The sequence below is a fragment of the Octopus bimaculoides genome, chromosome 4 (genome assembly GCF_046866305.1).
Source record: "Octopus bimaculoides isolate indiv1 chromosome 4, ASM4686630v1, whole genome shotgun sequence".
Taxonomy (NCBI): domain Eukaryota; kingdom Metazoa; phylum Mollusca; class Cephalopoda; order Octopoda; family Octopodidae; genus Octopus; species Octopus bimaculoides.
In genome coordinates, this window is record NC_142931.1 from 24972381 (window position 1) to 24985603 (window position 13223).

At 36.1% G+C, this 13223-nt stretch overlaps 1 protein-coding gene across 1 annotated transcript in view; it reads right to left on the reverse strand.

Moving 5' to 3' along the window:
* LOC106883114 (arylsulfatase J) overlaps positions 1-1466 on the reverse strand; it is a 30010-nt gene extending 28544 nt beyond the window's left edge. The window contains exon 1 of the mRNA XM_014934011.3: positions 69-1466. Coding sequence (XP_014789497.1) covers positions 69-91 — 23 coding nt within the window. The 5' untranslated portion in view covers positions 92-1466. The remainder of the gene's footprint in view (positions 1-68) is intronic.
* Between the last annotated feature and the right edge of the window lie 11757 nt (positions 1467-13223).

Consider the following 13223-nt stretch of genomic DNA (forward strand, 5'->3'; position numbering starts at 1 on the left):
AAGGAAATTATATATATATATATATAATATTTTAAGTGAACACTTCCTATAATTGTAATGCAACTTACCGTGAAGAATTTAACAGTCCCATATTTTCTCAAAGTTAGTAATTTGTTTCTTCTTGCTTGCTGTTATTTTGGAGTGTTAAAAGTAGAATTTCTTCTCCAACCAAATGATAGATCTAATTATCTCCCTTGCATCCTCTGCGCAACATTTGGTCAAGTTTACTTTCTGCTTGACTTAATATTAATATTGTATTTATTTAATAATCACAGATATGAATGACAGTAGATTGGCTGAAGTGTTAGGGGCGGTGGTTTGGGAGAATTGTAGATCATTGGATAAAATGTCTTGCGACTGCGATGCTTAGTTACGTCCCTTTACGCTCCGAGTTCAAATCACGCTGAGATCAACTTCGGTTTTCATAATTCTGGAGTCCATAAAAAAAGTATCAGTAAATCACTGTAGTCGATATAATGGACAATGCCCCTCCTCTAAACTTTCAGGCCTTATGCTGACGTTAAAAATCGATAATCAAGTATATGAATGATGTACATAAATATCTACCATGTGTTTCTTATACTAGATATTCTCTGGTTTCTTAAAGCGGAACAAATCGGGTCCTGATCTATTTGATTTTCAAGAGAGCAAAAAGAGAACAAATTGCCGTAAAGTAAGAAAAGCAAAACAATACATTGTGGGTGCCTAGAATAAGCATTACATGCATAAATAGTGATAAGAATATATCTTTCTAGTTAATATAAAAAATACATTACGAAGTGTAAATAAGGCGGAAGTAAAAAACAGATTCCCTGAACGTGAATGTTTCTTGTCCTCTGAGAATATTTGTTTTTATATAGATATTTGCATTTTACATTGAAATTGAAGTTGTATTAATGCAACTAATTACATAATCAATTTAAAAGATATTTTTTCCCACGCGTAAATACTGATGGAACAGCATATAGAGGATAAAATTCTTACAGAGCGGAAAAATCTGGTTGTTGACAGATTTTTCTGTTCTGTAAGGATTTTACGAGTTGAAAAAAAAAAAAATTTCTACTTGTACTGCAATACATTTCAGCGTTTCAAAATTAAGTCTCATATTGTAAGGCGATGAATTGACGGAGACGTTAGTATTCGGAGATAAATAAATAATTCGCGACATTCCTTCAGATGTGTACCCTCCTGATTTTGTTCCCTCGTAATTTCCAGAAAAATCTATATATTTTCATGAAATTTTCTACGAATAGGCTTCAGGTGATGTTGTTGGCACTCCGACGCTTACGACGTCGAGGGTTCCAGTTGATCCGATCAACGGAACAGCCTGCCCGTGAATTTAACGTGCAAGTGGCTGAGCACTCTACAGACACGTGTACCCTTAACGTAGTTCTCAGAGATATTCTGCGTGACACAGTGTGACAACACTGGCCCTTTGAATTACAAACACAACAGAAACAGGAAGTAAGAGAAAGTTGTGGTGAAAGAGTACAGCAGGGTTCGCCACCATCCCCTGCCGGAGCCTCGTGGAGCTTTAGGTGTTTTCGCTCAATAAACACTCACAACGCCCGGTCTGGGAATCGAAACCGCGACCCTATGACCGCGAGTCCGCTGCCCTAACCACTGGGCCATTGCGCCTCCACTCAAGTGATGTAGATTCTGATTATATCGGAATTTATTGTGAAGAAGTTTTTCTGCAGGTGGGAAGAGGAGTTTCGGATAATTCACATGAGTTGGCTTTGTTGCTTCATAACTTTCAGAAAAATGGGTAGTTTTAAGTGAAAGAACGTGTAAATTACGGTCATATCAGAATTTGATGTGAAAAGCAAAATAGTGAGCACGCGTACATACGAACACATCACAATTTAGTTCTATATTTAAGAGATGAGAAATTGTGTACATTATTTACATTAGACAGATATTTGTCCTCATCTTGTTTGTTGTTAACACAACGTTTCGGTTGATATACCCTCCGGCCTTCATCAGATGTCTTGGGGAAATTTCGACCTGGGTTCTCATTCCTAAGGTATTTTTCGATGTTGTTATTATTATTATTATTATTATTATTATTCAGGTCACTGCCTGAATAATAATAATAATAATAATAATAACACTAATAACAACATCGAATAATACTATAGGAAAATTGGTTATACATCATTAGATGTATACCTGACTTTCCTATATAAAATTAAGAAATATAACGGAACGCTGAACTCCAGACTATCAACTTAAACAACATTTATTCAGGTGGTAAATATATACATCTTTAGCTCTTGTCACAGCTTCTGTGTGTATGAGTATAGTTGTTGGGACGTTGTTATGTAGATGTGAGCGAGCTGTCGAGCGTAAGTCCGAAAGATGTAGAGAGACAGCTTAACACCTAAAGAGACTGTCTCCAGAGTTCGAATGTTGGAGACACTGCTTGACACGTCCATGCTCTATTGCTGGCCAGCAAGAAAGAGAATGAATTGAGCGGGAACGCTTGGTTGTTTAATTCTACGCATGCATGAGACTACGCATGCGCACGGCGTTACTACAATACCTTAGGAATGAGAACCCAGGTTCGAAATTTCTCCAAGACACCTGATGAAGGCTGGAGGGTATATCAGCCGAAACGCTGTGTTAACAACAAACAAGATGAGGACAAATATCCGTCAAATGTAAATAATGTACATCACAATTTTTTTCCGAAATTTCATGTTTCATAGTGTAGACATATATGACAAATGTTACTATGTATGTGTACTAGCCCACCAATTATTTTTCATATTAAATTCCGATATAATCGTAATCTGCACACTCCAAAAGGTATTTATGGAAAATTTCATTAAAAAATTACCCATTTTTCTGACAGTTATGAGTAAAGAAAACCCAACTCGTTTGAATTTTCCGAAACTCCTCACCCCGCTCTCGGAAAATATTTTTCAGCACGTATTCTAATATAATGAGAATCTGCACCACCTGAAGCATAGTAGTAGAAAATTTCATTTTAAAATTTCATTTCAAAATTTCATTTTTCTGCAAGTTATAAGGAAACAATTCGGTGGTGGTAGGGGGTACACATTTGTAGGAATGCCCAATTCGCAAAGATATATATTGGAACACTTACATAATAAATGACTGACCAGTCATACAATGTCTGCTCTCTTCGTGCTCTACAGTGCGTTTCTAGTCGTGCGTTTTGTATCCTCTTAATTCATCTCTGATTTCCTTTACCCATCACCTATCACGCTCATTAACCTGCTGAAAAATGCAGTTGCAAAAACTATAATTGTGCACAGGAATCTATAGTATTATTATTATTATTATTATTATTATTATTATTATTGTTGTTGTTGTTGTTGTTATTTTTATGCACATCACGTATACGTCTGGGATCTAGTTCAAAACGGGGGCACCAGTATTTTCTTAACGAAACACTAACGAAACACTTTGAAACTTGGGACACTGGTAGAATGTGTCATATAAAACATCTTTTACTCTTAGTCTTCTTAACAAAAAAACGTACATCGCAAGTTATTCCATGTTAAAGTTGTCGTATTTCTGTAATTTCAACCAATCACTGACGTCTATTCAGCTGAATAGAGTTACTGCTGGCCGGTCATAAAAATGTTATTCCCTGTGACATATTTCATCCGGTTTAATCGTAATTTATACACATATATTGTTTATATAATAAATTACGCTGTGCGTATCTATGTGTGTAACAATTTTAGAGTTCGGATTCTAGAGTTAGGGTTAACAGTCTAGTTAGGGTTAGGGGATTAATACGATATACACCGTTACAGCGCTAACTGTTTTCAACTGAATAGACGTCAGTGATTAGTAGAAATTATCGAAATAAGACAATTTTTTACATGAAATAAATTCGAATACAAAATTTTTTTTCTGTTCTATAACACAAAATAGATAAGTATACGAAGTTTGAAAGTCTTTCGGTACCAAAAACACTACATAAAACATAAATGAAAACTGGTGCCCCCGTTTTGAACAAGATCCTAAGTCTGTTATCTGTCACGAGTTTACATGTTTCAGAAAGTCATAATACCACACAACTCTCATGTTTTTTTTTGCTCGACCTCAACTATCCCGCACCCGTCTTTACTGCTTTATTACTGAGAGTTCGTGCTTTCAGTTGGATAAAAAAAAAATTGTTGATGTTCAAAATATGTGCGGCGCCCCAGATATAGCACTGTAAGCGATCGCATTGTTTGCATAATATGTAGCGCTGGCCTTGAATATGAACCAAAAGTTTCAATATAAGCATACCGAAAGTCTCTTTTACTGTTACAGATAAAGAGCATTTCTACTCATTAAGTAATTTCTGTTGTTCTGGTGCCACGAGAAAATACATTCAGTACATTCTGTATAGTGGTTGGTGATAGGAAGGACACCCAGCTGTAGAAAACCAAACCAAACGAGCAGTCTATACACGATCACCCTGATATTAGGGGTTAAAGTAAATTGGATAAACACTTTACTAAATAGCTAAATCGAACACTGAAAATGTGTAAACAGTGATTTGTTTCACACACACACACACACACACACACAGAGGAAGCACAAGGGATAAAAAAAAACAACAACATGGGAGAACAGGTTTTCACAGATGATCTATTAGTTCAACACTTAAAAAGAAGGGAAAGCGTTTTGACGTTTCGGACTGTAGTCCTTCATTAAGAAGAAATAAAAGAATGAGAAAAGGTGGTGGGAAAATTATTTTGAGGTGAGAAATAGGAGTGGATACACACACGCGGGACGCGCGCGCACACACACACATATATACAGGAGTATATATGAGGAGTTCATTCACACTAACAGTAACATATTCTCTATAACATCTTCCCGTCTTGAAATATGAAAGATTGATTACTCAGATAAGCCAAAAATTTATCATAAGGATCCTTTCATTACAATTTTGATCTTGCTGTTACACATCATTATTTTGGGTGCTTCTCAAATCAACAGAGGGCCAGCCGTACTTTGGGCACCATCAGCACTTTCTTAAGAGATTCAAGTTTTGGCCTAATTTGGTTTGCATAACCGAAACTGTGAATCTCATGCTTTGAAATGAAAGCAGTGTTGCTTTCAGGCTGCATCAACAAGTTTGCAGTTTCTGATGTTGAATTATTTGTTGTTTTTATACACACCCACTCAGCTATAGAACAGGAATGTTCAAGGATGCGCAAATTTAACTTTTGAGTCTGTTAGCATGAGAAATAGTGCGATAAATAAGCAATAATTCTGGCAAAAGAGACTCAAAGTATTTAGGGTAGGAGAGGAATGCCTTTTTGTTCCGTCTTAATTGTTTGAAATATTCGTTTTGCAATTCGATTTTATTGCAGGTGGTATGAAAGATTTTTCTTTAAAAATGTAGCCAGGAACAGAAATTATTGGCATGAAATACTTAGGAGGTTGTCTAACATCAAATCATTTGGCACACTATTCAGAGAGAAAATTACTCTTAACATCTAACATTCAAGCTTTTCCTATGAAGAACAGGAAAAATCTCCCGCAAACCTTACAAGATTTTTAAAAAAGAAAAGAAAAGGATTAAAGGTCCTTTCCGTGCAATAGGATTCTGTGGTGTATACATTACCCAACTGAACGAGACGCTGGTCCGTCGCAGAATTACTAATTTTTACTAGCTGTGCGGACTGGAGCAACGTGAAATGGTGTGTTTTGCTCGAGAACGCAGGAATCAAAACTACAATCTTACGTCTCGAGTGCTACACCCTAATCACTGACCCATGCGCCTCCACCCTTAAAAGACACTTGCTGTAGTATGTAGCAATTCAATACCATCAACACTGGTTTTATACATGTGCGGAGGCGATTCTAAAGCTCTAACTCTTTAAGCCACAAATGGTACCTGTTATTGTGAAAATTTGTCATCGCTGCACATTCGGAACATTTATGTACGCACTAGTGGAAACCATGAACATTTCACGGAATTGATAGCAAACTTATTGGGTTATTTATCCAAAATATATGAAAGCGTAGCCTGTGTTGTGTCTGTATAAACAGTCGTTCATCTGTTATTCATTGAAAAGTGAAAGAAATTGGAATACGATGATTACTTAATGCACTTAATATACTTTATGCACCGTTTTATAGATTTAATACACAGCACTCATAAAATAAATATCCACTCTTATTTTTCCATTTTTTTCCCGTAAACAAACAAAAAAATATCCCGTACATATGATACAACCTTTAGTTAAATTGTATATATCTGCCACGTAAATAAGCATGAATATTTCACGGAATTGCACTTATGTGCATGTGTTAAGTGATAGGTAATATAAAGAAACTTAGTTCAATTCTAAAAACATACATTTTTCACTATCCCTCCCTCTTTTTCTCTAATCAGGTGAAAGCGTTACCGATGGTCTAAGTAACGCAATGACAAGCAGAATTGTTATAAGACTAACTGGCTCCGTGCCGTAAAAAATGACGGCTAATTATAGTATTTTATATATAAATAAGGTACAAAACCAAGTGGATCTTTTTTAAAACGGGGGCCACATTTTTCATTAATGTTTTACGTAGTGTTTTTGGTACGGAAAGACTTTCAAACTTCGTATACTTATCTATTTTGTGTTATAGAACAGAAAAATATTTTTGTATTCGAATTTATTTCATGTAAAAAATTGTCTTATTTCGATAATTTCAACCAATCACTGACAAGTATTCAGTTGTTTATATTTACTCCTTTGGCTGATTAAGCAGTGTAAAGCGTATTTAATTTCCATAGCTTCGTTTTGCTTTTTTCTTTTTAAATTTGCTGTTTTACCCTAACCCTAACCCTATCACCGATAGAATTGTTTCAGAATCGTTTGTTTATGTAGTCGGCACTTAATGTATATCGGCTGAATGGACGTCAGTGATTGGTTGAAATTACAGAAATACGACAACTTTAACATGGAATAACTTAGGGATTTCTTTTTTTTTAAAGAAGACTAAGAGAAAAAGATGTTTTATATGACACATTCTACCAGTATTCCAAGTTTCAAAGTGTTTCGTTAATGAAAAATGTGGCCCCCGTTTTAAAAAAGATCCAACCAAGTTTTTAGTTTAATAATTCTATCATTACCAAATCTTTTGTGAAAAATCTATCGCAGCTATCATCCCTTGACTGCTTGTTTCCCTCAAAAGAATTTTTAAGTTTACCTTCCTTCTTGTATGACTTAAGGCCACATAAAGCTTGCCGTGACTAAGTACGGGAACTGGCAAGTAAATACGAACTTTTCCGAAGCGACGTTTCGTTTCAATTGCGCTCTCCATTACGGAAACCAATCTAAACTCATACGACTTAAAGCAACTAAAAGCAGTCCGTGACTTATAGTTGATGTTGTAAAAATTCCCTATTCAAAATTTATTATATAAATTTCTTAATGTAAATAAATTAGGCACATGTATGAACTGTGTATTTTTAATATACACTTGTCAATTTTATCTAGTGGTTGTATTTTGAGATGTGACATCGATCATCGTTTGTTACTGAAAGAACGCTAGTTCACACATACACACATATACTCACACAGAGTTGAAAAGCTGTTTGATTTTTCTTTTCACCGTAGAATTTCCATCACCCCATTGCCACCATCCTTTCCTTTCTCATTCATATGTTGTGACGGAGAAAAACACAAGAGTATAATTATTGTACATAGTATGTAGTCTTCAACAGCATTTAAATATTCAGTCCATTAGGCTTTAGACAATTGCGTGTATCAGTAATACCAAAATGGATATTGCTATGAACACTTTCAATGACTTACTTTCTAGATACTTCAGGCGAACCGATAATCTAGCCATTGCAAAGAATACGGTTTTCTAGAGTTTGATAAACTGAAGAGGTCTTTCAGCATTGATGCAATTATTCCATACATTGTGTTTTATTCTCGAAATTATTTTGCCAAGTATCGGATCACGCAGTGTTTTTGAAGCTAGACAATCAAGATGCAACACATCCACTAGCGTAGCTAGAGTGTGTGCCGCTCGGGGCGGCCCTTCCGTTTTCCACCTCCCGGACCCCACAAAAAAGCACTTATTGTCTACAGCAGACCCAAGAGTGCCGCCCCGGGGGGGGGGGGGCGTCCTCCCCTAACGCATCAGTTCATATCTTGTGACTGCGGCAATCATCATCATTAAACGAATTAGCGACTTGCAGATGTAGTCTAAAGTGTAGCCGTGAGAGCACATCAACATGAAGAATAGAATTTCCTTTGGCATAAATGATATTAAAATCAAATGCCGCTAGCTGTATCATCCTGTAATGACAGGAGTCACCAAATGTAACATCAGGTTGTGTTACAGTTAGGATGAGATGTCGAAAGCAATGACGTTTCGAATCACGTTGGATTCTCCAAATGTAACAGGTTATGTTACGTTTAAATTGCTCGAAGTCCGGGAAATATCGTAATAAAGAACATCGGAAAGAAGGAATATTATTTATTATTTTTATTCACACGCAGGGTCAGTACAGAAAGCTTAGTAGTAGTTAGCAGTTTAGTAGTACTAGGAGAAATGATAACGGTCATGTACTCGCGCACTCTTAATGGATGGAAGCTAGCTTAATTATTTGCTGCTAGAGAACGAGAAAGGGTGAGAATTGTGTTGGCCTTCTCTTTTCCATTCGGCCACGATGCTCTTGGTCAGAAGGCAGATTCCAAACCTCTCATTAGGTCTATGTAAGGTCTGGCAAATAAAGTAAGTTATCTAAAAATAGAGGATTGACCTTTCTACGAACACAGTAGGTCTCCGAGGTCAAATCATCTTCATTAATTTCCAAGTACTGAGAGTCGAAAACAAAAGACCAGAAATGCATCTGACAATCAACAAAAATGTGGATTCGGTTTCGATTCTTAACTATGGATCCAGGAAACGATTTCTTACAACCCACTTCAGTATTTTGGAAGCCTTAACCTTTGGAAGATCTTTGCATGAATTAATCTAAGCAGGAATTTTCTATGAAGTGAAGAGTTACGGGCAACATGATGTCTTTGTTGATATTAAACACCCTTACAAGAGGAAATAAATATTACCTCTTGATATTAATACTGCTTTTGTCACTAATATATATGTAAGGGACGACCGTGCGAACTCATAAAAGGAGAAATGGTGACGAATGGAAAAACAGAGGACTCCTTTTATTTAAACGCGTCACACGGTCGAACACACAATTATATATCGATGATGATATAGATGATATGTTATGCGACGATAACATAGATGACCAGTAATGAAAGACCACAACCGTATAAGAGGAATAACAGAGATATTTATTATAGCGTTAAAGATGTATGTCTGTGTGAGAGTGTGAATGCGACATATAAGAACATAATCAAAGACAGGCCGTCATACAAAGAAAAGTGTGTATGTGAGTGATACATGTGTGTATGAGAAATATTACAGCAGAGAAAAAGAGAGTCAATAACACGTGAACAATTATACCAGTTCTTGGGTACACAATAATATGAATCTGTATGTGAAGTGAGTTGGCTGAGTTTGGCAGAGCTGATCACTAGTTGTGATGTCGTGGCATCGATGCCGGGCCGTGATTCTTGTTATACAGATGTTCGTCGCTGGCTGAGAATTTCTTGTCTGTTTAAGAACTCTTGTCTGTTTATTTACCGTGGTGAAGCTGAGTCACCTAACAGAATCGAAGAGAGAGATGTGCCGCGGTAATTTGGTTTGGTGTACATAGTAAGTCGTGTTGACGCTGGTGGTGTAGAGGCTGTTTGGTAGTAATCGTGTTGGTCATGACGATGATGCTGGATAGTAGTCGTAGACTCTTGTTGCTGATGTTGCGACGGCGGAGGTCATCGTGGCTGGACGAAGTTGCTGAAGTGGTCGCTGGCTGCTGCTGCTGTCGTGTGGTACACGGAACAGTTCTCAAAGAGAAACTGGACCGAGACAAATTTGGTTGCCGAGTTAAAGCTATTTATAACAAACTATTGGCTCCCGAAGGCTTCAGAATTTTACTCTATCACGTGACCTTATTAGGGGCCGTGATTGGTCAGTTTGCGTTCTGGCGGGAAAGGTTCGAAGAAGTTGCCGATTCGAATAATGATCGGTCACGTGATGACAAGGAATGGGTTCTCTACTACGCTCGCATTTATTTATATTTAAATGAGAAGATTGTATGTAATGGCGATAGTAGTTTGTATCTAATGGCGGGAGGTAGTTTCACTACATATATATGTGTTTAACAACATTACAAGAGGATTCTCAAGAACACATTTTGAATTATTGAATGTCCTTTGCTGAACATATGTCAGACAAATTTAACAGCTTTTTTATTTGTGTAACTTCAAAATATTTTGACAAACGTCGACCATTGTAATTCGTTCTCGAAAAGGGGCCCCCCCAATTCTTTCTTACGGGAAAGTGCAAAGCTACAAAACGTCTATCTAGAAAAATAATTTCCTTTAAAATGGAATATAGCTAAAGCGATATCTTTCCACTATTAATGATACATTTCACAAAATGCTTGAGTCTACCAGTCGATTTAATATTATTCTCTATTTTCAAGCCCATTTTCTTAGTATTTGTACCCAAACATATGTCACTGTAGTAGATTATTTTATTTTTGATATCGTCCCTTAAAATCTTTTGTTATTGCCCGTTGAAAATAGCAGTTCCAGTTTTTATGGTATCTGACAATTATGTTAATCTCAAAACACCAATAGAGTGTTATTTTATTTATTTTAGAGATCGTTATCTGTTTGAATTTGAGGGTGTAAAAGACGGATTAAACATTAGGGGATCTTTGTGATTTGACGGGCAACATTTTTTTATGTAGTGTTTTTGGTACCGAAACACTTTTAAACTTCGAATACTTGTATATTTTGTGTTATAGAACAGATAAAAAATTTTGTATTCGAAATTATTTCATGTAAAAAAATTGTCGTATTTTGGTAATTTCAACCAATCACTGACGTCTATTGAGGTGAAAACAATTACTCCGTGGAATATAAACAACGGTGTTACGGGATTTTTTCCCTTGAATAAAATTAGTCCCGTTGTTTGTCAACAAAAACTATCCGTTGTCAACAACAACTATCAGCGGTATATTTTTCGTTTGTCACTGTTATTTATGACATCGTTCGTGCGTTTGTACTGGTTTTAGCTTTAGGGTTAAGGTTCGGGTTTTAGAGTTAGGGTTAGTTTTAGGATTACGGTTAGGGTTATGATTATTTTTGCCATAACCTTAACTCTAACCCTATAACTCATAACCATAACCCTAACCCTAAAACCCTAACCCTAACCCTAAAACCCTAACCCTAAAACCCGAACCCTAAAACCCTAAACCCTTACTAGGGAATAATGATATAATTAAACATGGAATAACACACTTGACACCGAACAGCAGTAACTGTATTCAGCTGAATAGACGTCAGTGATTGGTTGAAATTACAGAAATACGACAACTTTAACATGAAATAACTTGCGATGTATAATTTTTTGTTAAGAAGGCTAAGAGAAAAAGTTGTTTTGTATGACACATTCTACCAGTGTCCCAAGTTTGAAAGTGTTTCGTTAAGAAAACAAGTGTTGCCCTTCAAATCGCAAAGATCCACATTGGGATGTAAATAAGAGACCGAATATATCTTACGAATAACGCCTTTCTCGAAGTCACCACAAATTCACAAATCTCCGTCTAATCTTTGTATAACTACAACAGACGATGCTCACTTGTTATCAACAGTTGGAATATGTTCTAATATGTACTGTTCAACAATTTCTTTCGTAACCAATAGCGTAACTAGAGTGTGCGCCGCCCGGAGCAACTCTTGAGTTAGCTGCCTACACAAGCAGTGTAGATTCAGCAGTGCCGGTCCCGTAAAAGCGTCGTCACTCCCTTTCTAGCTACAGATGGTAAAAGATGAATTGACAGTTTAGGAAATTCAAAATATAAGTATGTGCATTTCTTATAGTTTTAGTTGATGTAGTAGATTTGACTACTAAAGCTTTGGAGGAGTCTTGGTTGCCCCAAAGAGTATCCTGAAGTTCCTTGAAATTAAGATAACTCTACTATCAGTAACCACTCGCATTTCCAAACTGACGTTATTCAATGTAACTTCAAGGTGATCCCTTCGGAGTTTTGTAGTGTAAACATGTTTATTTATGTGTCAAATTATTCGTCCTCAGTTTGTTCCATAAGTCTAACACAACAAACTGACTGAAAGTAATTCTTTTTTCTTTTTATGTGCACAATTCGCATATCTTTCCACATACAAGACATTATATCCACAAATTTCTGCATGGTTTTAATAATAAAATTTCGCATTTTGAAATTTTCTTCATTTTAGTTTTAACGATAGATATCAATATTCTGTTAAAATATAGATGTCTATAAAAATGATTTTTTTTTCAATAGTAAAATATGAAATTAATTGATTTTCTTAGTCATACCTGCCTTACTAGTTAATCTATAGGTGTAGAATAAAGATATACATGTGAGAAACAAGACATAATCAATTCAGTGGATTGTTTGGGAACAGCTGACACTATATCTATATGTTTCATTAAGACTGTTTAATCAAAAGATGATTTACTTTATTGAAGTAAACGACATGTGATAACGCTTTCTCTTCTAATCTAATGCAGGATCGATTGTGAGAATGGACAGCAAATAATGTTAGCTGCTTCTGAGTGGGAAATAGTTGCATAGGCTTTACAAGCAATATAAGAAACTGAAGAATAGAAAGTAGAGCACAAACATTTTTTAGGAAAAGATCTCTCAGATAAATGCTTAGTCATGAGCTTTTTTCTCTTTTGGTTACCCACGCAGTTCAGAAATGTCAATTGAAAGAAGTGGTAAACTGAGTGGAAAGGAGAGGGAGGGATGGAAGGAGGAGACAAAGAGAGAAAGAACAAAAATATGGGTTAAAGTGAGAGCTGAAAATCGCTTCATGCATATATACACAGTTTGTAGGAATTTCGCGTTTCGAGATGCAATCTTTTATCTTATACTTGTTTCAGTCATTAGATTGCAGCCAAGCTGGGGCATTGCCTTGAATAAATTTTAGTCAAATAGATCGACTCCAGTACTTTTTTTTAAAGCCTGGTACTTATTCTAGTAGAGTCTTATGCCGAACCGCTAAGTTATGGGGATGTAAACACACAAACACCTGTTATCAAGCGGTGGTGGGTGACAAACACATACACACACGACAGGGTTCTTTCAGTTTCTACCAACTAAATCCACTCAA